This window comes from Triturus cristatus, chromosome 10, assembly GCF_964204655.1.
Source record: "Triturus cristatus chromosome 10, aTriCri1.1, whole genome shotgun sequence".
NCBI lineage: Eukaryota > Metazoa > Chordata > Amphibia > Caudata > Salamandridae > Triturus > Triturus cristatus.
Window position 1 is genome coordinate 835,733,984 of NC_140593.1, and position 27,642 is coordinate 835,761,625.

Here is a 27,642-nt window from a genome sequence, read left to right on the forward strand (position 1 = left end):
TGTGTTCCCTCTCCTCACAAAGGGAGATAGAATTACCTGTGAAGTGACTGTACTAGATTCAGGCAACCCAGTTTATTACACAATTAGGAAGATATTAATTCTTGAAGTTACTTCTTTAAAATGAGTGTTAATAACAGTCATTTTAATGTTTGACTGGGTGAACTCAAAATTCTATGCCTTTCAGGGTATACACTGCTTCATATGATTAACAATGTCAATATGTTTTGTGGCGCATAACTAGGGTTTCTGAAATTCTTTGTGTTTATTAATTCCCCATCATTTACCATGTGTCTGAGCTTTAGCTGACAGTCTTCTTACCTTCTGTGTTTCTCTTAGCTAGTCGAGCGGCAGCAGATGCCCGTGGCCGGGCTGGGCACCAGTCGGCTGCTGCCTCCAGCCTGTCTGGAATCAACCTTCAAGAAGCGCAGCAGATACTGAATGTCTCTAAACTCAGCCCAGAAGAAATACAGAAGGTGAGCTCATACTACGTCTTGAAACTCTAGAACACTTTCAGAAGGTAAGCTTAGGCAGTGTCTTGCAGTTCTAGATCTTGTTACAGAGGTTATCGCCGGTAGAAGGCTGATATTGTAGAAAACATGCAGAACAGGAATTCTGACAGTGACATGATAGTCTAAAGATCAATTAGTACCTCAGAGTGGTTCACCGTAGCTTGCCATGGCTCTTGGATATCTTGAGAAATACTTGACTTTTTATCAAATGATGCCTTGTATGTTGGGATTTTAGGCCCATAGCTGTAATGGTAAGACCAGAGCTGATTAAGAGTGTCATGCATTACATGGGTCCTGTGGAACTTGTGGGTAAAATGTTCCAGAGCTCATTGAGTACAAGCAGTTGTGGCCATGACCATATGTGAATTCACCATGGTTTGGCTTTATAGAACACATTTCACTAGTGAGGATCGGTATTGGTTTCATGTTCCAGAGCTCATTCAGAAAGGAGCTCTGGTAGAATCACAGTAGTTTGATAATTTAGAACATGTCTCAAGACTGACAGTAACATGATATTTTAAAATACTTTCCTGAGGTGAGGTCAAACAATCCATATAGAACACATTCAGAAAGGAAGCTCACCGTGGATAGAAACTCTCTAGAGCACATTAGGTAAATCTAGACTTTGGTTTGATATGCCAAAATACATTCAAGATGGTCAGCTTGGCACTGTAGAAAGCATTCCAGAGCTAAACTGCACTCCTGGCCCTGCTTTGTATGCACAACGTCCATGCTTCACCTCCAAATGTGTCCGTCAACCTGGGTGGAATCTAACTCTGCTAATGTCCTGTTTTCAACATCACTGTATAATATAACATTTTTTAAAGACAATACCATAAACGTCCAGTTTTTTTTTTTACCTTTTTCTTTTTTTAGTGCAATCATTTTATGCCACAGAGACCTGAGTCCAAGCAGTCAGAGTTTTGATGATTTGGGGTTTTCAATCTGACCAGGCCACCTTCAAATCTTCCTGGCACTTGCGCGCGCTCTTTCAAATGGCCCTGACTTGTCAATTCCCAGTGTTCTCTCTTCACTCAGCTCTTGTGTATTATGGAGCTAAGCTGTCATAGGGTGCAATACCCAAGTTTGCCTTCCATTGTGTGAAGCTAGTTACTTCTTCTTACGTTCTTTGTACAGCCAGGAGCTCCTCTACTAAGCCTGTTCTGCTCAAGTCTGCCTAACTCGCCTTCCACAAAAATTACTTGATCTCTCCAGGTAATGTCATAGGGTCGAGGGGAGAGAGCATTCTGTCTGAAGTGCCTACAACCTCAAAATGATGTTGTAGGTCATCCATGTTTGTGGGACTGGAAGTATCTTAAGTCTTCTGAAAAACTGTATTCAAGTACCACGTAGGTACCTAGAGCTTCTGTGATAAATTTACATGCCACTAAGATGAGACCTGATTTCATCTCTCCTCTATCAAAAAAGCAAAATCAAAGGGCAGAAAATAAGCCAAAACAATGAAACATACATATTCCCAACTTATGATATACCTATGTCATTATATATATTTTAAATTGCTCGAGTTAGCTGGCATTACACTAGTACTGGCTTTCCCATTCATACTCGCAGGATTATTCCAAACATTACCGCTAGATGCAGTCATGAGGGGGGGGGGGGGGGGGGTGTATATTGCTGCATGTCGTATCAGGATTGTGTTTGGGAGGAAGGAGGCAGCAGGGAGAGAAAGTTGGGTGCCAATAGAGGAATTTGATACATGGAAGAAGATGGGAAGTGAGAGGGTAGAGTGGGCAAGGACAGAAGCGAAGTTAAGGAGTAGAGATGGGAGCAGTGAAGGAGTGAAAGCAAGGGAGTATGGGAAGCAGCAGGGTCCATGTTATGTGACCATGGTTTAATTGTGATTAGCGGAGAAGCCATCTTTGTTTTGTTCTGAGGTTTTTTATGGCTGCCTCCACTAACTGATTTGTTTGTTGACAGTTGAATATTAGTAAAACTATGAACTCCTGGTACCAAACGAGCAGTAAGTATTCATCCATTACATGTGTGCATTTTTCTTTGTATGAAGTGGCAGTACTCTCAAAGAGATTGGTTATGGGAAGAAAGGAGGGTATGGGTATGACCCACGTAGAGCATTATAATGCAGCCAAGCTTGAGCTGGTGTTTGAACGGATAGTTTATGCACTCAAACATTTGGTCAATATGGAACAGACATATGTGTGTACAGCAATATGGGATCTGGCCAAAACCATATGTGTTTGTGTAAGGAAAACAACCCCTTGTGGAACTGTGGCATCGATTGATTACATGGTTTCCTTCTTATTATATTTCCTCTCAATTGCCACCACTACGGCATAACCCCAAATTCACATGAGCTGTGGAATCTGAACATTTGAATTGTGGAAAAGAGGAGGTGAAGGTCTTTGCTAAATATGTTTATGGGCAAGAAGGTAGAAGCAGTGTTTGATATGTGCAATAGGAATTTTGGTTCAGATGAGCAAGCTGTAATGGGTGTATACTGGTGTACTGAGTCTCCCCACTATTTTTAGCGGGGAACTCTGTTCCCCATACCCGAGAACGAGGCTGAGAGGTGTAACCATCTTTTGCCAAAGCATTACAGTCAATTGCAATTACAAACACTGTTGAGGGCTACTTATAAAGGTAACTTGCACTTGTGAGTAATGTTAATGTGTAATTTACTCTAACACTTTTGAGTTAGTTTACTAATTTTAGCTGTTCACAAAATTTGAGTGTAAAGTTCCTCAAAAGTGTTGACTTGCATATCTCCACCGCGTGATAAAGTGGTGGAGTCAGATTTACAAGTGTAAGTTATCACTGCCAAAAAAAAGAAACCATAGAAAGTCCAACACCACACAGTGGCGGCTGCTATTTACAGGGAGTGGCCGGTTTTGGGGAAGGATGGGGTGGGGGTTGTAAATTAAAGTAAGAAATAAAAAAATAAAACACCTTCAGGCCGGCCACCTGGCTGGCCTCAGTCCGCTCACCTCTCGCTCCTCGGAAGAAGGAACCAGGAAGCAACCAGGCTCCTGACTCCCCTAGCCAATCATAACGCTGCAAAGCGGCATTGTGATTGGTCTGAGCTCCGTGGTTCAGCGCTCAGACGGGGAATCGGTGCTTAGGCATGTTCTGCACCCAGGTTGTAATGCAGCCTGGGTACAGAACGTGCAAAGTGTGCATGACTGTTGGGCCAACCATAACAGTCATACGCACTTCAAAGTGGAGCAACTTCTACTTCTCCTGGTCCCTGCTCTCGCAGTCCAGCCACGCCTTCACCCGGAAATGGAAAACAAAAATGATAATAACGCTGGTTATTCTCATTTTAGTTTTCCAGTGCGGCGACGCTCCTCTGCCTTAGTGGAGGAGCCGCCACTGGCACCACACATGGCAAACCACTAACACTGCAACACCCTCCCATAGAAAATAAAACCTCATTGTAAATATTGTTGAGTAAAACTATTTAAAATAGTTAACATTATTAAATAAATATAATTTAATGTTTAAAACAATCTACAAAACAAAACATGATTTAATTATAAAATATTTTAACAATCTTTACTTTATAAATTGTGATACTCATTTTTATTAATCTGTTATTAATTACATTAACATTTAACATATAATCTTTTTGTTAATTTATTATAAACCTTAATAAACTTTTTTAATTTTCCCTATACTTTGCCATAAAGCAATCTCCTCCTGACTGTGCAGCCTCCCTAGGGTAAGGTATAAGGAAAGTAAAAGGTTTATCTAACTCAGAGAAAAACTGTAAAAATATTTCCAAAACTGTAGTTTTTATTGACATGAAAAATAGTCTCTGCTGGCCAGCTGTTTGAACGGTGTTGAGTGAAAATACTGAAATTTAATCGCTGAATTGAAAAGCATTGACAATAATGATATTTAATGTTGTTTGTAAAGTAAAGCTACTCTATTCAGCGGTGCACTGGCGAATTGTAAAATTGTGATTTTCTTATCATCTGATGATGGAAAGTCAGAGGAACCCCCTAGATTGCAGTAGATCATGGTCAAAGTTTGTTTTAGTTCTGTGTACTGTGTAAAATGATCAATATGTATCTCTGTACAATATATGCATATGTGTATCATGCCCAAATCCTAGAAAGGAATGACCTTGAAAAAATGTATCCCTGCACACTGTTGTTGTACATTTATTCCTGGCAAAGTGGTCCAATGTTTTCTGGGCTAGCCATATACATTTATAAATAAATCAATGAAAGAAAAATCTTAAAGGGAAGGTAACCAAGGAAAGAAATGGCAATGGAAAAAAAGCTGCCAAATCTGAGGAGGAGAGGCAGTGTAGGGTAAAATGCTATGTGCACAATCTTCCCCTTTCTACCGAAAAAATAAAATAATGGATGTAATAATTGTGAACCACACCTATGCGTTTTATGTGATTAAATGCACCAATATTTTACAAACAACATTTGCATGCTTTTTCTGGCTAACATTACCATAGTGATATTTTGTATGTTTGTATCCTTGTATGGCAACTCTTATGAATCTGGTAAATGTCCAACCCTTATGTGCCGTGGCCTGTTTTAACGCTAAGAACTATTTTTTAAGCTATTTTCTCTTGAACTATTGTGTGTATGTTATTCTTCCAAATGTGACTGACAGTTCTTTCACATTAATGGGGAGAGGAGTTGGCCTAAAGGCTAGGGTGGTCGACCTCGAATCTGGGGAACTGGGTTCGAGTCTCTGGAATTGACCTGAACATCCTGTGATTGTGGGCAAATCACTAAATCTCCCTGTGCCTAACAAAAATGAATGTGCGTCCTCATGTAATGTAACTGGTGCTATGTAAAGCCCTCTGATACCCGATTCGGGCCAAGTTCGCGCTATATGAAACTCTTCAAAAAAAGAAAAAAATATTAAACCACCTTACGTTTACCTTGTGACCGCCAGCTTCCTCCTGCTAAACATTATCCATTAGTCCACTCACCACCGAGGCTCTCGTCCACTAAAGACTTCATAAAGTAGAGGAGTTAAAAGTGAAGGTTGGTTGCTCATGCCAGTTCATCCTCTTGAGTGGTACAGATGGATTCCTTTAAAGCCTTTCCAAATAGTTTCCAAAGACAGACTCATGAGCTGTAATCTAGCTTTCCCCTGGCACAGAACCCTTGCTTGCTATGCATTTGTAAATTGCTTTCAGTATAAATCTTGTGCAATGTTACCCTATATCTGAATGTAATAGGCGATCATGAATCTTTTGACATTTATCAACCAAACTCTGTTTTTTGTCTTTTCACAGAACTATGAACATTTATTTAAAGTAAACGACAAGTCTGTTGGGGGTTCGTTTTACTTACAATCAAAGGTAAGTGCCACAGGCATTCTTTTCAGGAGGGTTCCCACTGACCAGATGTTAACACGTCATATATGTGAGAGCATCGAACTTCACAAATTGACCACACTAGTAAAGTCCATCCCGTATAATGCATATTTGTTATTTGTTATATATAGCTCACACAAACTCTCCTTCCGGGACCAACGAACCTGTGGGAGGTGCCGAGTCTCCCGGCGGAGCAAGCGGTTAATATTTCCCTGAAGACGCCGATGCATGCAAGTCCTCTTGCAGTATAAAACGCACTCTCAGGGCGTTTTATACTTTTCTAATTGTGCGTTTTGGCTGCACAGAGCCTTGATCACCATAATTGGCTCTTTAATATAGCCACATGCTTGAATTATTCCCCGTCGTCTGACTGGGAATCCCCTATGCATTAAAATAGCAGTATACTGTGAAAAAGTACGCAACAAACAGTGTATAATGTAAAATGGCTATAGGCCGGAAACAACTTAGTACTTTTAGTAACACATCTACCTCATTTGAAAGAACCCAAATTTCAGCCTATGAAGCGGAAGCTTAAGCACTCCTACTCCCAGTAGAGGCCACCTTAGCTCAGATTTCTACCGCACGTCGTGTGTGAGGGAGTCCCCTGTCAAAGCTCTGCTCTAACCTTTCAGTGAACCTGAAATTGTTTCCATTTTGATCTGCGCTGGATTTGAACCAGACCAATCTTCAGCACTATTGTACTGTGAGTTGTTTTTTAGGGAAGATTGTTACAATTTCTGGATCAGGAGGATCTTTTGGTCTGCCAAGCAACTGTCACCAACTGTTGCTAACCTTTCTGTGAACCTGAAATTGTTTCCATTTTGATCTGTGCTGGATTTGAACCAGCCCAATCTTCAGCACTATTGTACTGTGAGTTGTTTTTAGGGAAGATTGTTAAAATTTCTGGACCATGGAGATCTTTTGGTCTGCCGAGCAACTGTCACCAACTGTTGGTAACCTTTCAGTGAACCTGAAATTGTTTCCATTTTGATCTGCGCTGGATTTGAACCAGCCCTATCCTCAGAACTATTGTACTGTGAGTTGTTTTTAGGGAAGATTGTTACAATTTCTGGACCAGAGAGATCTTTTGGTCTGCCAAGCAACTTTCACCAACGGTTACCATGGGTGACCAAGAGAAGAGATCTTTTTTTAAAACATGTTATCTTGTGGCAGCAAGAACATTTACATTGATGACCTTCACTCTCGTTGTATTTATTGTCTTTATCCTAAGCATAAGTCAACGTAATGTAAGATCTGTAAGTCCTTCTCCACTCGAACTCCTAAGGACAGGGAAAGGAGGTTGGCATTATTTCATATGAATAAAGAGAATTTTCCTCCTTCTAAAGGAGATACCCCTTTTCAGTGGAAGATTCCGTGAGAAGTGCCCCCCCAAGCACTTCCATGAAGGCAGGGCAAACGCGGAGACTTTTGTAGTTTCCTGAGCCAGATATATTTGGTTCAGCACTTGCAACCACCTTCTGTGCTGGCAAATCGGAGTCTCAGCACTACAAAGACTCGCCTGTGACAAAAAACAAGTAATCTTCAAAGGAAACGTCATCAACGTCAAAGTCTTTAACTCCATCATCGAAAACTACAACACCGTTGACGTCGAGCATTCCTTCAACTAAGATATCGTTGGAGTCTTGCAAGCCGTTGACTGTAAGGAGACAATCAATGATGACCCTATTGTAAACCGTCGACGACAACCATACCGTCAAAGGCATAACCTTTGCCCACCACGCAGTCAATAGAAAACCTGGGAGGAAATGTTTTTTCAGCTTTAAGAGTGATAGATGTGCCTCCAGTACAATTATCGCAGTCAGACAAAAAGGAGTCGGCTAGTGATTATGCCTCACTGATAGTTTAAAGCCGTACGCAGTTGGATGTGAGATATGTCCCATATTTTGAACATGACTCAATGTAAGATGTGGAGTCCTACAATGAATATGTGTGTCATTACGAGTTCAAGTCTGGAAATACTTGAATGGATTCAAGGCAGAAATCACCTAGATATTGTAGAGAGCCAGATGTAGTCCAAGTGCCAATGGGCGTTCTTATCAACAATGCCACAAAGGATGGATACTTTTACTTAGTTATTACCGCAACCAAGTAATAATCCTAAAATGGGGTTACCTGCTGCTCCCATCCTCCCTCCTCCCCAACCTGTGCCTTTACCAGTTTCACCTCCTAGGCAGCTATCACCTCTAGCTCCTCTTCCACCACCAAGGTGGTCGGTCCATAGAGAAGACATACCTATAAGGAGAGGAAGATGAGCTACTACCAGATCGTGATGGAAGGGATGATAATGACAGAGATTTTATTGTCCTAAGAGGAAACGATGGGCCAATTCAGTAAGATGCTACAGATGATATTGCTAAATTTCACTCATTGATTGAAAGAGCTGCCAAGAAACTAAACTTACCGATGTCCTTTGTAGATCAACCATGTTTTCTTTAAGATAGCAAACTCGGAAGTATGTTAAATCCATGCCTATTGTGGATTATGTCTGGTCAAAAGGTCTGAAACTAATGAAGACACCTGCTACTGCTCCAGCTGTGATACCTCATCTGGAAAAGAAATACAAAGCCCCGAATTCACCTCCAGCTTGCCTCACTGGTCATACTAGACCAGATCCAGTAATTGCTTCAGCAGCTCAAAGAAGAACATAAACCCAGGTAACGCCGTCATCTAGTCTGCCAGACAAAGATGGCAAGCGTTTTGACAATCTGGGCCACAGAATTTACCCTATGGCAACAAATGCCCTGGTGATTCTAGGTTACTTTAACCGCCAAATGTGGCATAACATTGCTCCATTACTTGAGCTTATTCCTGAGGATAATAGAGAAACCGCTAGAGCTATCCTAAAGGAAGTAGAACTAACATCTTTTATTAGCAATGACACAACAATGGATGCCTCGAATACAGGTTTTTGCCAGTTGGCAGGAGGTACTGTGCTAAGGAGGCAAGGCTGTTTAAAATCCACAACCCTCCATACCGATACCCAATCTAAAATCCTGGAAATGCAATTTTGATGGGCTAATGCTTTGTGGTAAACATGTTGTTGAGGCTTTGCAAGGCCTTAAAACTGACACTGACACAGCAAAGGTGTTAGGACTTTTGCAGTATCGCAGATTTGGGATAACTAATTTTCATGGCTCGTGAAGATCACAAAATTTCAGAGCAGGAATCAACCACTATGGAGGTCAAGGACGCCCTTATCCTCAAAGATAGTCTGGAAATGATCAAGAATGCGCCTTTAATCGACACCAAAGGCAAACGTACGGGAGGTCTGCAGGAAGGGACGTTATTCACAAGTACAAACCAATGATAATCAGAAGAGAGCCTAAATCCCTCTTCATTCCCACTTTTCTGTCTGGTTCTCAAAAGTTGGATGGGAGGGGGTTAATTTCCATTTTTGCTCCACGCAGGGATGAATAGAACATGAGACATGGGTGTTACAAATTGTCCAGTCAGGACATACATTGGAGTTTATCCAGAGACTCCCAGTTTCTCCTCCAAGAAAGAAACAGCTTTATTTGGAGGAGCTGCAAATGAAAATTCTCATGCTTCTTTCCAAAAAAGCCATATAAATTGTCACCAGATTACAAAGGAATCAAAACTTCTATTCTAGGTTCTTCCTAATAAAAAACATCAATGAAGGCCAATACTGCATCTTAGAAAGCTGAACAAGTATCTAAAGAAACAGCCATTTCGGATGACTACTCTTCAAGAAGTCCTCCTGATGATGCAGGAAGGTAAGTTTTTGACCTCCCTGGACCTTCCGGATGCTTACTTCCACATACCGATTCATCGGAAACACAGGATGTACCTTTGATTCTCAGTACAGCACTACCAGTTTAAAGTGCTCCCTTTTGGGCTCAAATCAGCGCTGAGGGTATTCACCAAATGTCTCACTTCTACTGCCACTTTTGTAAGAAGAGAAGGTCATCAGGTGTTCCCATACCCAAACAACTGGTTAGTCAAAGCTCCATTCAGAAAAAAAGCAAGAGCTTGCCTGCATGCTTGCATCAAATTTTTCCGGAGACTACGTTTTACTTTGAACAGGGAGAAATCATCATTGGTACCCCAAATAAAGACCAATTTATGTTAGCAATACTCAATACTCAGTTGGGAAAAGCTTTTCCATCAGCAGAAAGATGAGAAAGTTACAGACAATGTCAGACTATTGCTGGGTAGCAATCGATCAAAGTGCGGCAATACAAGTCCCTGATAGGTATGATGGGATCATGTATAGGTCTCATTCCATTTTGCAGGCTTCATATGAGACCTGTTCGGCAAGAGCGGGATTTGCAATGAAAACAGGTGGAAGCTTAATGGGAAGATATGGTCCAAGTCACAAAGCGCTTGAAACAAGCTCAGATCTGGTACACTATTACAGAACACCTAAATGCAGGTTTTTCTGCCAATAACAGAAAGGTTATTACTTTCCACGGATGCATCCATGGACGATGGGGAGCCCACCTGCAAGAGTTTTCAACCAGAGGCCTTTGGTCAGATGCAGAGAAGATGCTCCACATCAATGTGTTGGAACTCCAAGCCATAAGACCTGGTTTACAAGCATTCCTTCCCATATTGACAGGTAAGCCATTCCTAATCAGAACAGACAACATAACATCGATGTTCTACTTAGCCAAGCAAGGAGGAACACGGTCCAGGGTCCTCTCAGAAGAAGCTCTTCTGCTGTGGAATTGGGCCATTTGTCACAGAATAGACTTTGCTGCGAACAACTGCCAGTCTGGCAGAACGATCAGGCGGATGCGCTCAGCGGACAAATGAGATATTGTCAGGAGTGGGAACTAGAACAGAAACAAGTGGATTACATTCTCAATCAGTAGTGTCGCTCCACGATCTATCTGTTTGCCACTCTGAACAACAAGAAATGCTGTGCTTTGCAAGCAGGTTTTGGCATCCAGGGATGATGGGCAATGCTCTTTCGATCAGTTGGTCAAGATATTTGTCTGCGCCTTTCCTCCTTTTTCCCTGACCCCAGGGTGTTGGAGAATGTGATGGTAGAACAGAAAACTGATCCTCATTGCTTCGGCGTGGCCTCGCCAGTACTGGTAGAGCAACGCCAGTACTGGTAGACTAAGCTGCTGCAGTTGGTAGGACGTCCAGCCATAACTTTGAAAGTGCTTCCCCAGATGTTGTCCCGACATCATTGAGAGATTCTCCACCATGATCCCAAGTCACTGAACTTGACCGCATGGTACCTGACCACCTGGAATTTGGCCATTTGGATCTATCGCAAGAGTGTAAACAGATTCTGGCACAGGCTTACAACGCTAAGTTGAAGCATTTTTGTGTCTGGTACAGGAATAATGGCCATCATCTTCTTGAAATAAAGCCTTCTCATATCCTGCCATATTCGTTAATTCTGGCCAAAAGGGGTCTCAAATATTCTTCAGTCAGGATCCATCTGGCTGCAATTTCGATATTAAGAAGAATTGACTGTTCATGAAAGGGCTTTTCAGAACATTTCCACCTCTTCGACATCCTCCACTTCCAGGGGAACTTAATACAGTTCTCAGTCAGCTGATGTTACCTCCTTTTGAGCCTATACATAGAGCTGATTTTTGTTTCATGGAAGACAGAACTACTCCTGACAGACATTCCCTAGGAGAGTGGGAGAAATTCAGGCATTCACCATCAGAGAACCTTTTCTCTAGTTCTCTAAGGACAAATTAATACTCGGAACCAATCCTAAATTCATTCGTAAGGTGCATACTGATTTCCATCTGAATGAGCCTGTCCTTCTTCGATCTTTCTTTCCCAATCCTAATACACCAGGATAAAGATCATTACATTCTCTAAACTTGCATAGATGTCTCAAATTCTGTATAGACAAAACAAAAGATATACACACATTAGACCAGCTGTTTGTATCATTTATACAGTTACGAAAAGGCCAGGCCCTGTTAAAACACGGGACAGCAGCTTGGCTCTCAGCCTGTACAGATTTCTGTAAGTTGTTCTCTCAGGGAAGAGTGAGGGCGCATTCCACCTGGGGCATTGCTTCAATTGCAGCTCTCTATGTTGGGGTGACTTTGAAAGACATCTGCCATGCAGCACCTGGAGAAGCAGGCCTACGTTCACGAAGCATACTACCTAGACGTGGAAGCAGAAGCTGATGCAGAAGTGGGACAGGCAGTCCTGAGACACCTGTTTTGCTAAAGGTGAGCCTCCTTCCCATTGTGTTGTATTTCATATTGTGTACTGCTATTCTGATTTAAGCATCTGAATATATAAAAGATCCAATGTTGGAGAAGAAATTATTTACTTAACTGCAACTCCAGTTACCCAACATTGGTTTTATATATTTACATGCAGCCCCCCCCTCCTCCCCAGTCAGAGACTCGTTGTATTCTTTTCTCACACTTGTGCTTTGGAATTTGAGCTATGCTGGCCTCTAAGGGGAGTAGGAGAGCTTAAGCTTCCATCTCATTGGCTGAAGTTTGGGTTCTTTGAAATGAGGTGGATGTGTTACTAAACATACTATGTTGTTTCAGGCCTATGGCTATTTTACATTAGTGAATTTATTAATCTGGACAAATCAAGCAGGCCAGCCAGCAGTCCTTTTGAGCCTGGCCCACCACAAATCTTCAACATTTTTTACTACCTCTGCTGCTACACCAGCAAAAATCATCATCAATAAATGAACTACTGGAATCTTTCCAGAAGACCTCAAAGGCATGCGTACGCCCATTATTAAAGAAAACTAATCTCGACCCGAATGACCCCAACAACTACAGACCAATTCCAAATGGACCTTTCCTAGTAAAACTGATAGAAAAAGCAGCATTCACACAGATATAACAATTCAGTGAAGATAACTCCATGCTTCAAGACTACCAAACAGGATTCCACCCCGGAAGAGGCACAGAACCTGCCCTCATTGCCATCCGGGATGACCTTAAAAACACAGTAGACCAGAACGGGGTTGCTGCACTACTTCTCTTGGACCTGGCTGCCTTTGACATCGTTGAGCATGACACTCTAATACGAAGACTCTATGAAGCCGGCATAGAGGGGACTGCTCTTGACTGGATCACATCCTACCTTCAAAACAGAACAAATGTCATCCATGCACACCCTTTCTCGTCCACACCTTACTTCACAAAAGCAGGAGTCCCTCCAGGCTCTATCATCTCATCCATGCTTTTCAACATCTACATGAAGTCATTACCAGCAATGGTCAATGATTTCAGCTCACGTGCTACAACTATGTAGATGACACACAAATACTCCTAAAACTCCAAAGACATTGGAAGCTCAAAAGTCTTCAGTTGCCTCAGAGCCATTGATCAGTGGATGAATTAGAGCAGGGGTCTTCAAACTGTGGGGCGCGACCCCCAGGGGGGCCGTGGAGTGCTGCAAAGGGGGTCGCGCCTTCCCAGTCACACTTCTGCCCAGGCTCCCGCCCTTCCCCCTCCCCCCCCCCCGTCCTGTGTCTCAGCCCGGGCTGCTGCAGTGAAACTTGAGCTGCTGGGGGCTCAGCTGGGCAGTGTCTGGATTTCTATCTCCGGCACCCCCGTGTTTTTCACAGGTCTTTAAAGACCATTTAACATGCCTTTGGAAACTGCTTACAGAGGCTTAGGTTTTTTTGCTGGTTCCAGTACCCCCTGGGTCCCCACTGTGCCGGTTCCTTACATTTGGATTTTACATTCACTGCCGTAGTGTGAGAATGCATTTCATGGAAAGGAATACAAAGTTGGCTTCCTGGGGGCGCCGTGTGTGTGAAAGTTTATTGTGCTTTTGAAGCACCTGCTGCAGCGTTTCTTTCCCCGGCAATTACCAGGCCTCACATAAATGTCAAGATAACTGGTGTGATTAATTATCTTCCTGGAGAGAGATCAGAATGTTGTATAGTTGAGGTTTTGACTTGGGTGATGTTAGTGCAGAGGGTTAATATGCCTGCTGCAAAGAACGTGTACCAAGTAGATTACAGAGTGCGTATGATGTGAAGAGATCAGCAGGTTACTGCTTTCAAAAGAGACATCCTTTTGTTACTTGCAATTTATAACTTAAAGTCCTAATAGAGAATAGTGAGCTATTAACTTTCATCCTAGAACAGCATGCACACTACAAAGAATACATTATTAGACCATTGATTAATGTTGCAAAAAGGGTTAATTTGGCTAGAAATCGATTCTTATTATTAAAGGAAACTCCCAACTATGCTGTTTCTTTTTCTGAGTTTGTGCTTCTCCACACCAAGCACTCTTGAACTATACTGCCTACCAGTATGGATGACATGTGACTCCTATACTTTTAGTCCTTTGGCTTATGTAACATTTCCTATACACTGATTTACACACTTATGATTGATTGTCTCTGTGTAATGTGTGTGTGATGCAAAGTGCTCGGACACCCTACACTGGTATGAGTGGCACTATATAACTAATTCAATGCATCTGAGAGTGTGGGGTTATGGAGACTTGGTCACTGTTAAAGGGTGCTAGTGAGAGAATCCGTGGTGGGGGTGGTCATTGTGGGGGGCACCAACAAACATGGTCGCACAGGGCACCACCAGCACTAAAGCCGGCCCTGGGAAGTATGCACAGATAAGCGCTGAAAATACCGCTTTAGGTGACTGGTTTTTTTTGTACCGACTGGGCCACCAAAATAATCTGCTGGCAACCCTAACCATAGGACTGGAAGTTTGTTGCAGGATCAGCACATTATTTATTTCCTTCACCCTCGATCCCCGATTAATGCCGCAATAGTTTAACTTAGATCTTAAAGTCTACGCCCCGTCAATAACATGCTGAGTTACTTCATGGGTCTGGGAATGCACCCTGCATTCAGACAACTCATTCCTCATTCTCGCCCTTCATTGTCACGCTCACCCTGCACTCACAGTGATCACAATGCACTCACACTGATCACCATGCACTTGCACCATTCACCCGCTCACCTTGCACTCACAGCGATCACAATGCACTCACACTGATCACCATGCACTTGCACCATTCACCCGCTCACCCTGCACTCCCAGTGATCACTCTGCTCTCAAAATGCACTTGTCCTGCTCACACTATACCTCAACCTGCAGTCACACGAGTACACTACTCATCCTGCACTCATGTGACACTTCACTCACCTGTCCCCCTCACTACTCAATATGCAACTCACTCAAACAAGCCCATCAGTAATCATACATTCATTCATCCCATTCTGAACTTGCATCCGCACCCAAAATGAGAGAGGACAGCAAGGGAGTGAGAGAATTTGATTGAAGAGGTCAGGGATGAGGAGAAATGTGAATTGCCGAAGAGAAGTGTGGACACGCAAGAAGTGAGTGTGATCCAAAGGTGAGGGCTTCTGTTAGAACAAAGGGGAGATGTGAAAGAGGAATGGGGGGACTGGAGAGGTGTAAGATACAAATAGACAAAAATGTGAATGAAGAGACGAGGTGAATGAGAAGTGCTGAGGGGCACGGGAGGTGACAGGGCCAGAGAGGCCATGAGATAAATGTGAGAGACTGTTAGAGATGAGGGCAGTGAAAGGACAGAATGGCAAGAGGTGATTAAAGGTGAAGTGAGAGGTTGAATGGGGAGAGTTCAGAAGTTGTAAAAAGGGGTGAAAGAAAATGACCTGCAAAGTGAGAGAGGGATCCGGGGTTAGGAGAGGAGAGAGGGATGGAAGGGAGGGGGTGAGAGGAAAGCTGCATGGGTAAAAGGCTTAACTCTACACAAAACCGCCAGGGTTTTAAGGGACCCCTGCTTCTTCCGGTCAGGGCCAGGTGAGCTTCTAATGTGGCAGCACGTATTGCTGCAGAGTGGAAGGCCCTTCACAAAGGTTGACTTGAAATCTTTCTGATGATAATTGCTGTATGTTGGTTATAAATGGGTACTGATTGGGTGAAATCTTTCCTCAGCGTTACTGTGTGTAAAAAATATCAAAACAATGAAGCAATGCTATCCCAAAATACGCGGCATCACATAACCTTATTTACATTTTCATCCCACGCAATTTAGTCAACAGGTTTAGACATTTTTGTCAAGAGGGGGTCCTTACGCCTCAAAATGTTGACAGGGGGGTCTCGGCATCCAAAAGTTTGAAGACCTCTGAATTAGAGCCATCTCTAATTCAATACTTCCAAAACTGAAATACAGGGGGCGTTTGGAAAAGTCTGCGCCTGGCCTGATGATCCACCTCCTAAAGTATCTAAGGAAGTAAGAAACCTTGAAATTACCATGTACACCAAGTTATCAGTGAATGCCCAATTGGACAAATGAGCAAGATCAAGCTTCATTACTAAGAAAACTCTGCAACACATCTTCTCCCACCTTGGATTTCTATGCTAGGTCTCAGCTATTATCTCTTTTGCTGTCTAAACTTGATTACATCAATGGCCTCTACCACAATTGTTTATCAACTATGAAAAGACTACAACGGATTCAAAACTCTGCTGCCAGACTACTCCTACATGTAAAGCCACAAACCCACATTTCCCCTGCATTGAGGGCACTACATTGGTTCCTGGTTGCCAGAAGCTCCACCTTCAAGTAGCTTTGTATCTCCCACAAAGCAATACATGGAAAAGGACCGCTTTTCATCAGTAATAAAATCACCAAATACATTCAACAAAGGAACCTCTGCTCAACATTGGCACCTCGCCTCAAAACCCCACCATACAAGAAAAAACCTAGGTGGTTCATCCTTCTCTGTTCAAGCAGCCACACTATGGAACTCTTTACTCCCAAACATAAGAACCACAGATAATGATATCATCTTCAGAAGACTACTGAAGAGTTGGCTCTTTCATGCACAACCACCATACTCAAACACTAATATACAGCATATTCTTGTGTTTGTAAACATTTATGTTCGAGGCATGTGGGCTGCTGAATTCATATCTGTGCATAGATCGCCGCCTAGTGTTGGGTCCGGATGTTTGCACGTTATTGTCCTGGAAGAGTCTTCGAAGTATCACGAGATAGGTGACTCCTCCCCTGAACCACAGTGCTCATGGGCATCCTCTCCATCCTTAGATTGTTTTTTTCCGCCATTGGGTTCAGATGCGCTTATCTTAGCTCAAGTTAGGAAAATTCAGTTTAAGGCCAAAAGGCCTTTAGTTTTCGTCGGTACTGTTCCCGTTCGGTATCGAGCAGCTTCTTTAGAACTTTCTTTCAGCTTTTCGGATCCGTTCGGTCCGAACATCGAACTTCCATTGACGATGGAATCGCGGACCCCATTCAAACGGTGTCCATTATGCCACGCAAAATACCCACACATCGACGTCCACCCGGTCTGCAACAAATGTCTCTCACCGGATCACGACGAGTCGAAATGTATGGCCTGTGCCCGATTCCGATCGAAGAAGACTCTCCGCAATCGACGGGTGGCGAGATTGGAAGCGCAGCAATCGGCGCCTGCCCCGGCCAACATCTTCAGCACCGAAGACGAGGACGCCGAGAGCGTGGAGGAAGTAGACTCCAGCCCGGCTTCCGAACACGGTTCCCGATCGGAAGACGAAGACGATGTGCTTTTTCAAGGGGAAGAAGTCATCGACGAGGTAGGAGACTACGATGAGGTCTTTGGGGCCGAAGAAGATAGCTCTAGCGAGGAGCTAGGCCCACCCGTCGATACGGAGGCCGACAAAGTGCGTCATCATAAGGCTCAGGTCGAGGGATCGCCTCCGGGCCTTACCCGAGATCAATCTCAAAGTTCTTCGGCCCCGCCTTCAGGCCCGGCCTCGAACATTCCGCACGAGCCATTATTGCCGAAAACGACTGGATTCCCATCACAGAAACCGAAACCAATCGTCGCACCAGTTCCACCGAAACCAAATGTGAAACTGGATGTAATCGGCTCGAAGGCCTCGAAGCCCTCCACTCCTTCGACGCCAGCAAAGGCCGTCGGCCCCGAACGCAGTAAAAGGGACTTCGGCGCCGAACTCACTGCAGCGGATATCGGTGCCGAGCAGAAGAAAAAGGCCCTCGGTCCCCACAAAGCGCCTCGGCCTCTGGCACCAAAGCCGTCGGCCCCGACCACTAAAGTCAAAATGGCCGCCACATCTGCGGCGAACGCAAAGTCGTCCACTCCAACGACCGTCGATACCTCTCTTCGGATCGATGACCCCACGGCTCCAAAACAGTCGACGCCTACCTCCAAGGTGCCGAAAGGTTCCAAAGAGCCTTCGGCGTTCTCCGTGCAACAAGTCGCGGCATCGTTGCAACGCATCGGGGAACGGGCAGACCTCCAATCCACGTCGGGCCCCGAAACGCACAAGGCTCCGAAAGCGCCCTTGGCGCCGACCAACATCACTTTTGGCTTTCCGCCGTCCAAGGCGCCAAAGATGTTCGAGATCCGAACATGTGTCCGACAGACACAGTCCCTGTCTACTGGACACACCGATTCTGAGCCTTCACAGCCACACTTCATCGACGCCAACACTGGCAAACTGATCATCCGCAAGCGGAAAATCACACCAGAGAGGGGATTGGACTCCTACAGAATACCTCTCAAGCACAAATTGCCAGCAGGGTCGGAACCAGTTCTTCATGAACGCTTACAACCCTCCCACCAGAATCCCTAGTCCTTTTCTCCTACGCCTTCAGACACAGACGCAGTAGAGGACTATATAGGAGATGATACCATCTACCCTGGAGATGTCGATCCTAATGAGCATCTCCAAGACCCAGATCAGGCATGGGATGACCCTACAGACCAAGGTACCGCTCCAGATACCCAGGACACGCAACTTTACAGCACAAAAACATCTCCCACAGAGGACACTGCTGCCTTCAATGCCCTCATAGAACTGGCTGCTGCCAACCATGGAGTAGAACTCCATTCTGACACTGTCGAAGAAGACTTCTTGGTGGACACTTTCGCCTCTTCCGAAAGAACTGTCAAAACTCTGCCAATGTTGAAAGGAGTTGTCAAACCTGCCAAAGACATTTTCAAAGAAACAACCAGGGCACGGGTGCTCAACCCCAGGATTGAAAAAAAATACAAGCCTGCACCCGGAGACCATATGTACATTAGGGGTCAGTTACCTTTAGACTCCATGGTAGTCGCGAACGCTCGCAAACGAGCCCATTCGCAGACAACAGGGGATGCTCCTCCCCCAGACAAGGAGTCCAAAGTACTGGAAACATCTGGCAAAAGGATTGCAGCACACGCAGCAAACATCTGGCGCATTGCAAACACACAGGCACTCTTAGCCCGTTATGACCGTTCCCACTACGACACACTAGAGTCACTATTCCAACATTTGCCAGACGAATACAAAGAGGCGGCGGAGCTCCTCATCAGAGAGGGACAACTCCTTACCAACGCATCCATCAAGTGCGCACTGGATGCAGCCGACACAGCAGCAAGGGCAATCAACACAAGCGTTATGTTGAGACGACACGCATAGTTGAGAATCTCAGGCTTTAAGCCAGAGATTCAGAACAACATCTTGAATCAACCAGTCAACCCTGACTACTTATTCGGCCCTGAAGTTGACACTACCCTCGAGAAAATTAAAAAAGACACTAACACTGCGAAATCAATGGGGGCTCTGCAGACGCAGCAATTTCGTAGTGGCTCCTTTCGTCGCCCCGGGAATAGAGGAGCAGCTAGAGGCCAGGGGTCACAGCAGCAATACACTAAAGGGGGCACACATAGTACCTACGATAAAACCAACAGAGGTGGTTATCGTGGCTCCAGCACCAAGGGCAGAGGACGTGGTTACGGCAACACCAGGTCCTCACCCAAAAATAAACAGTGACGCCCTCTCCCTTCCCCCCGACCACATAACACCTGTCGGGGGGAGACTCCAGCGGTTCCTGTCCACGTGGAAAACCATCACCACAGACAGGTGGGTCAGGGACATTATCCAGCATGGCTACTGCCTCGAATTAACCTCCACTCCACCCAACATACCGCCAAAGCACCGTCCTATGTCCGTAGAGCACTTGGCATTATTGCAGCAGGAAGTGCTAAGTATGCTGCAAAAAGGCGCAATAGAGGTCGTGCCCACCGACCAGCAGGGGACAGGGGTGTACTCTCTCTACTTCTTAATCCCAAAAAAGGACGGGTCGCTCAGACCTATACTAGACCTCAGACCCCTCAACCAATACATTCTCTCAGAGCATTTCCATATGCTCACCCTACAGCAGGTTTTCCCGCTGCTCAGCCAAGGAGACTTCCTAGCCACACTGGACCTCAAAGATGCGTATTTTCGCATACCCATACACCCGTCACACAGGAAATATCTCAGGTTCACCATTCAAGGGCATCACTATCAATTCAAAGTTCTTCCCTTCAGTGACAACAGCACCCAGGGTTTTCACCAAGTGCCTAGCTACGGTGGCTGCACATTTACGGAGACAACACATTCATGTATACCCTTACCTGGACGACTGGCTTGTTCAAGCAAAGTCAGCCCAGCAATATGCCAGCCACATGTCCCACACCATTCACCTTCTTCACAGTCTGGGATTCTCACTAAATTACACAAAATCACATCTCCAACCCGCACACGTACAACAGTACCTGAGCGCAACCATAAACACTCTGGCAGCCACAGCTCAGCCAAATTTAGTGAGAATCAACAGCATGCAACTGCTGATCTCAAAATTCAAACCTCAACACTCCCTTCCTGCGCGAGTGTTCATGCAGTTGATAGGCATGATGGCCTCCTGCATTTTCATAGTTCCGCACGCGAGACTACATATGCGCCCGCTTCAGGAGTGCTTAACACGTCAATGGAATCAGGCTCTCGGGCAATTAAAAGACCTAGTGTTGGTGAGCGGTCGGGCATTCAACTCTCTGCATTGGTGGAATCCACAAAACCTTTGCAAGGGCCGACCGTTCCAGGAACCTGTTCCACAAATAATACTGACAGCGGACGCCTCTCTCCAGGGATGGGGAGCTCATGTACTCAATTACACAGTGCAGGGACTATGGACAACACAGCAAAAGAAGATGCACATCAACCTCCTGGAACTGATGGCAATCTTCCTAGCCATGAAGGCATTCAAAGTACACTTATGCAATAAAGTCATGTTGATCCGGACGGACAACATGACTGCCATGTACTACATACAGAAGCAGGGAGGAACACACTCTCCACAGTTGTCTCATCTGGCTCAGAGCATGTGGAAGTGGGCCATTCAGAGGAACATTTTCCTCATGGCGGAACACCTCCCAGGCAAGGACAACCAGATGGCGGATCTGCTCAGCAGACACAGCCACCAAATGCACGAGTGGGAGCTACATCCATCAGTACTCCAACTTACTTCCAACAGTGGGGTCATCCAGAGATAGACCTATTCGCCACAAACGAAAACGCAAAATGCCAAAGCTTTGCCGCCAGGTTCCCACATCCTCAGTCACAGGGCAATGCGATATGGATGAACTGGTCCGGCAGATTTGCGTACGCTTTTCCCCCAGCGCCATTAATACCGCTAGTGGCACGCAAACTGCGACAACACTCTCTGACACTCATCCTAGTTGCTCCCACATGGGCGCGCCAACCATGGTACACCACCTTTCTAGAACTTTCTGTGGTACCGCATCAGAGGCTGCGGCTCAAACCCGCACTTTTAACGCAGAACCATGGCGAAATTCAGCACCCAGATCCGCAACAGCTGAACCTGGTAATCTGGCTCCTGAAGTCTTAGAGTTTAGCTACCTAAACCTGCCACCTGACTGTATGGATATCATCAAGGAGGCCAGAAGACCCACTACCAGAGCTTGCTATGCGGCTAAATGGAAGAGGTTTGTCATTTATTGTAACAACAATGACATTAACCCGCTAGACGCATCCATTCAAAATATCATCTGTTACCTCTTACACCTATACCGATGCAATCTGGCATACACCTCAATACGTATCCATTTAACCGCAATAGCAGCCTATCTCCAAAACAAGCAGCACCTCTCCTTATTCAGAGTGCCTGCCATCAAAGCCTTCTTGGAAGGACTCAAACGAGTTATTCCCCCAAGACACCCACCAGCACCGGTGTGGAACCTCAATTTGGTCCTCACCAGACTGATGGGTCCACCCTTCGAACCTCTCCATTCATGTGAGATTCAATTCCTCACCTGGAAAGTAGCTTTCCTAGTGGCAATCACTTCGTTAAGTAGAGTTAGTGAACTCCAGGCACTAACCATTCAAGAGCCATTCATACAGGTTCACGCTAACAGGGTTGTACTACGTACCAACCCCAAATTCATGCCCAAGGTGATATCGCAGTTCCACATGAATCAAACTATTGAACTGCCTGTTTTCTTTCAAAATCCACAGAATGTCGCAGAGAGAATGCTCCATACACTAGATGTAAAGAGAGCCCTCATGTACTATATAGACAGAACTAAGGTCTTTAGGAAGACAAAACAACTTTTCGTTGCCTTTTCTCCACAACACAAGGGCAACGCCATTTCCAAAGCAGGTATAGCCAGATGGATCGTTAAATGTATTCAAATTTGCTACCAAAAAGCTAAATGCACATTAACGATTCCCCCACGAGCCCACTCAACAAGAAAGTTAGGGGCATCCATGGCTTTCCTGGGAAACATTCCTTTACATGAAATATGTAGAGCAGCCACACGGTCCACTATACATACATTTACCAAACACTGTGTAGATGTACACTCAAAACAGCAAGCAGCTGTAGGACAGGCTGTTCTCAAAACTCTTTTTCAGACTGCTGCAGCTGGCACTGGTAGCCGCCGCTAATAGGAGGTACTGCTGTATATTCTATGCACAGATATGAATTCAGCAGCCCACATGCCTCAAACTGAATATGCTACTTACCAGTATGCATCTGTTCTTGGCATATAGGGCTGCTGACATTCATATCGCCCACCCTCCTCCCCGGCACCTGTAGCAGCTGCAGCTCTCAGAATTACTGTATAGCATGGTCATCACTTACCGCATATACTCCATCACTGCCACAATGGCGAAAAACAATCTAAGGATGGAGAGGATGCCCATGCGCACTGTGGTCCAGGGGAGGAGTCACCTATCTCGTGATACTTCGAAGACTCTTCCAGGACAACAACGTGCAAACATCCGGACCCAACACTAGGCGGCGATCTATGCACAGATATGAATGTCAGCAGCCCTACATGCCAAGAACAGATGCATACTGGTAAGTAGCATATTCAAATTTGATTATATGTATGTATCTAGATCTATGTAATTCTTTGTACAAATATGTATAAGAACTATGGTTTTTCACCTTTTCAACTATTTCATGACCTCTTGTGGGATGCCGCTGTCGCACTGTAGCAGCTGGGTATGATGTACGCCTCTTCCCCCTCTCATCTCCCTTAGTATCGTTTAGTGGTATATTGTATATTATATGCAACCTGTGTTTTTTGTTTACATAAAATGTAATAAATAAATTAATTTAAAAAAATATGGTTTTTAAAATATATAGATATTGTTGAGGTCTGCTTAACAAATGTATAGGTTAAATATATATATATGTTTTATGCTTAACATGTTTATAGGTCACTGCATAGTTTTTATTTAAGTTATTTGATTTAAATGCTTATGGATCTCAATTTTATTAATCTATCACAATATGTAAATATGGTCATAACTAGTTTATTTTCAAGTGCTTCACTATTGAAATATTGAGGAAAAGATCAAATTAGAAAGCAAAGTTATAAAAATGCACAAATAAATTAGCTTCAAGTACAATACAGTTCAACTTTAAATCGCTATATATTCTTTCTTACACTTGTATACTCTTTCTATGTCATTATATATCTATATAATTATTACTTTACTCCTACTGTAGAAGAAAAAAAAAACACTTTTGACTCTCTCCAAAAAACTACTCTGTCTCACCCTATACCGTTCTCAATATATCCTCTACCTCCACTCTCTGACTCATACCAAACCTCATTCTACTACTATGATATCCAAAATAACCCTTTCTAGACTCTTCCCTCCTCTATCCCTCCTAAGCTCACCCCAAACCTCATTTTTCTACTTTGAGCTCGCAAAAAGAACCCTTTCTATCTCTACTTTGACTCATCCCAAACCATATGTTACTACTATGATCTCCCAGGTAACACTTTCAGACTCTTCCCTCTTCTATCCCTCCATTATCCTATTCAATCCAACTAACAGACTCTCATACCCACCGCTTAAATTAACTTCTGTTCCCCTCTACTAATCCATCAATAATCCTCTTTGGATTCCGAAGTAGTGTGCTACTTGCCGAAAAGAGCTTAGACGCCTTATTAGGGGTAGTAAGTGCTATATAAATACAATATACTGTATGTTGCATATTTTTACATTCTATACTGCTATTTCGATGTACCGGGGATTCACAGCCCGACAACTGAGAATGATTCATGCATGTGAAAATATAATAAAGATACCTATGTTGGAAAATTGTAGTTACAAGTAAGTAACTAATTTAATATATATCATAATTACGGAAAGAACTGCTTGTGTCCTGCCATTGCTAATTAAAAGAACATTTTTTTTGTACATGTAAGAGTTGAGCTCCTCATCATTTCTTTACACATACCTATAGTTATTTTAGTCTTGTGCATCAGAACCCTGCTCCGATATATTGACCACTGTGCAAAATAGGTGGATTTTACCTCCATCATTTATATAGAGATCTGTTGATTTTCACGGTGAAATCATCACACTAGTGATACAGCCCACATAGACACAGACCAGCAGTCCAGTTTGCTGTGGACTGGTGGTCTGTGACAGTATGGATTGTATCAACAAGGGGTGTATATTTTTCACCTGAGATTAAAATAGTGCGAGCTGACCTTTTCTCTTTTTCACCAGGTGGTAAGGGCGAAGGAGCGGTTGGAAGAGGAGCTTCAGATTCAGTTTGCAGATCAGCAGGAAAAACAGAATAAGCAACATCAGCAGCCTCCCCCAGAAACATGATTGTTTCTCTCCCTGCCCCCTCTCTCTTGTAAATAAAGGCTCCTGTGAAATGAATGCACTGTATTTGTTCTCAAGTATGAGCGGAATATCCTAGCAGGTCAGCTGAAGGGGACTATGGAGGACTTGCCGGTTGACTTGTGATTCCATTGGATCTTTGTCAGAGTGCAAGATGTCTGTATAGAAAATACCTTGTATGGTAACATCCTTCAGCTATATTTCTTCCTGGGCAAAATATAGCAAATCCAAGAGTGGAATTGGTGAGAGTCAAAATAAAACATGTATACTGATCATCACTTGACTTTTTGGAGAGTACAAAAGAGACTCCAAAGCATGAGCAGTGGGACATGTGAGCAAGGAGTGATGATATGAGCATGGAGTGATGATCATTTTTAATGACATACATCATTTTGTACATCCAGCAGGCTGGGTAAGGAAAACAATACCAGTACGAATCGGTTTTAGTGCTGTTGATTCGTAAATTGTGCGCCCTCCTAAATCTGGCGTTTGACTTTGACGTTGCAAGTGGGTTTTCTTCATTTTCAAGGTAACTTGTGATGCCTCAATAAAATCCATATTGTACAAGGCCACATAGTCCCTAATGGGTAGTTGTATTTGTGTAGATGTGAAGCGTTATAAAGTCGGTGGTCTGCGTAAGGAACCTACATCCATAGAATAAGTGAAGGAGAACTGTGAAAACGTGTCACCCAGTGCGCTCGTACCAGGAGGTGGGCTGGGCGCGTGTGATTCTGCGGCACTACAGGCTGCCAACCAATTGTTGCAGGTAAGAAATTATTTCCTCTACAGCTTGTGCTGCTGTAGATCACATGCTGTATATAGAATTAGGAGCAGTATTCAACCTTACTGCAGTGGCTTGCAAGCAGAAACTGGAGACGGATGGAACTGTGGTTTTAGTAGTTTGTCCAACTTGTGCTTCTTGATAGGCTTGGATTTTCCCATTGTAATAGTTAATGGATGTGAGTATAGGACCACGTAGCAGCATTACAAACATCTGTGAGAGGAATGCTACCAGAGGATGCCATTATAGATCTTTTTACGCGTGGAAAGTGCTCTAGGTACAGAATATAACCTCTGGCTTTGGCCTACCAGATTTGGAAACCTTTAGCAATCCACCTGACTAGACCTGCTTCAAAAGTATGGTTGCCTAGGTTAGGCAGTGCAAATGTAATGAAGAGTTGCTTTGTTTTCCTCATGAGCCGATTACCTTATGTTTTTCTAACGTCTAAAGTGCATAGCGCTCTTTCTGCTCCTGGCTATGTATACTGAAAAAAGCTGCGTTTGTCAATGGATTGGTTGTCATGAAATGGCGAGTACTTATTTGAAGGAACAAGAGTGAGTTCTAAGGACAACTTGGTTTATGTGCGCCTACATACAGGACTCATCCACTGATACGGCACAGAGTTCACCTGCTCTCCTAAGGGAGGTGATAGCCACGAGGAAAACCATCTTCTATGAGAGAAATTGCAGGGGACACAAAGAGGCTCAAAAGGAGGTCCCGTGAGCCTCGTAAAGACAACATTAAGGTGCCAAGCCTGCATACAGTCTTGAAGGGATTACTATCTTACGTCCTTTGTTGAATGCTTTTAAAACAGAAATTTTAAAGATAGACTAGTGTTGGTTTTCTCAGTAAGCAGTTACCACTGCTAAGTGTACTTGTATAAACTGTTAAGCAAGACCCTATTTTTGGAGGCAAATAGCAAATGTTTTGTACTGTGATGGCTAAGCACTAAATGTTCAGATTCTTGCCCTTGTGCACACACATTTTCCATTTAGCTACACTTTTCTTTATTCCTAAAAAAAAAATCCCATCATCAAGCCTGCTATTCCTGTGCATCGAAGATAGCCATGCAAACGTCTCGCCACCCACCAAGGCGCAGAAACAAAGGAGGGGCTTTCCTGTTCGCAGAGGGTCGTGGATCACTGCTCTCGTCCCAACCAGCAGGAAAAGAGCACGCAAGTGGTGTTTTTAATCATAGGACTGCTTCGTATATAGCTCATAACCATTTGACCACTGTGGACTATAAGTGTATCTTACTCTTGCATTTTCGAATCCCTAAATCCATTGAGTATACTTTCTTTACTTGAGCCAACCTGTCCTGTAGCTAGAGGGGGGGGGGGGGGGGGGAGGGGGGGATGATGATTAGGATCTACCCATCTTTTACAGATAGCATGCCTCGGTATGATTATCAAATGAAAATAAGTTCCTTTTCTTCCGTCTGTTAAGCTCCTCTTCTAGCTCTTGGTCTATTCCAAACAGAACCAGATAGGCACTCACCTTAATCTTGTTGATAAATTCAGATATGGACGAACTTACTTTCCCTCAAAATGCTGTCAATTCTGGACATTCAACGAACATGTAAAGATCATCTGCCCTGGACATTTTACACTTCTTACAACAGCTTTCAGACATCCCGAAGCTTTTCGATAGTTTTAACGGAGTCCAGTAAGCCCTGTCTAACGTAAACAATTGATTCCTCTTAACCTCTTCAGTGCCCATGACGAGTTGGACTCGTCATGGGCCGCGGTTGCGCTGTGCCCATGACGAGTCCAGCTCGTCATAAACCCCGCCCGCTAATGTAACGGCCGGCACAGGGCGGGGAAAGGGCGTGGCACTGAAGGGGTTAAGGGTAGTAGAACTGACAACATTGTACAAAGAGCAAAAGAGTACTTGCCTTAAGGCTTCCTTCTGGCCGCTCGGCAAGCATCTATCCCAGATCATATAAGGTGGTGGCAGCTGCAGTTCTGCCGCTCGACGTATCAGTCCGTACCACTTTGGAACTTCTTTCTTAATCCCACCAAATTGTAGGGCAGCTTCAATATCTCCTGAGGGTTTCATTTCATCTTTGTGTGGCACTTTCCGTGAGGCTAATTGCAAATATTTGAACTTGGACAGGCTT

General features: G+C 44.1%; 1 protein-coding gene across 1 annotated transcript in view; it reads left to right on the forward strand.

Annotated features, from left to right (window-relative positions):
• The window catches only part of PAM16 (presequence translocase associated motor 16), a 66,757-nt gene extending 41,446 nt beyond the window's left edge, over positions 1-25,311 (forward strand). Inside the window, exons 3-5 of the mRNA XM_085628453.1 lie at positions 337-473; positions 5,755-5,820; positions 24,623-25,311. Coding sequence (XP_085484579.1) covers positions 337-473; positions 5,755-5,820; positions 24,623-24,727 — 308 coding nt within the window. The 3' untranslated portion in view covers positions 24,728-25,311. The remainder of the gene's footprint in view (positions 1-336; positions 474-5,754; positions 5,821-24,622) is intronic.
• The last annotated feature ends 2,331 nt before the right edge of the window (positions 25,312-27,642 follow it).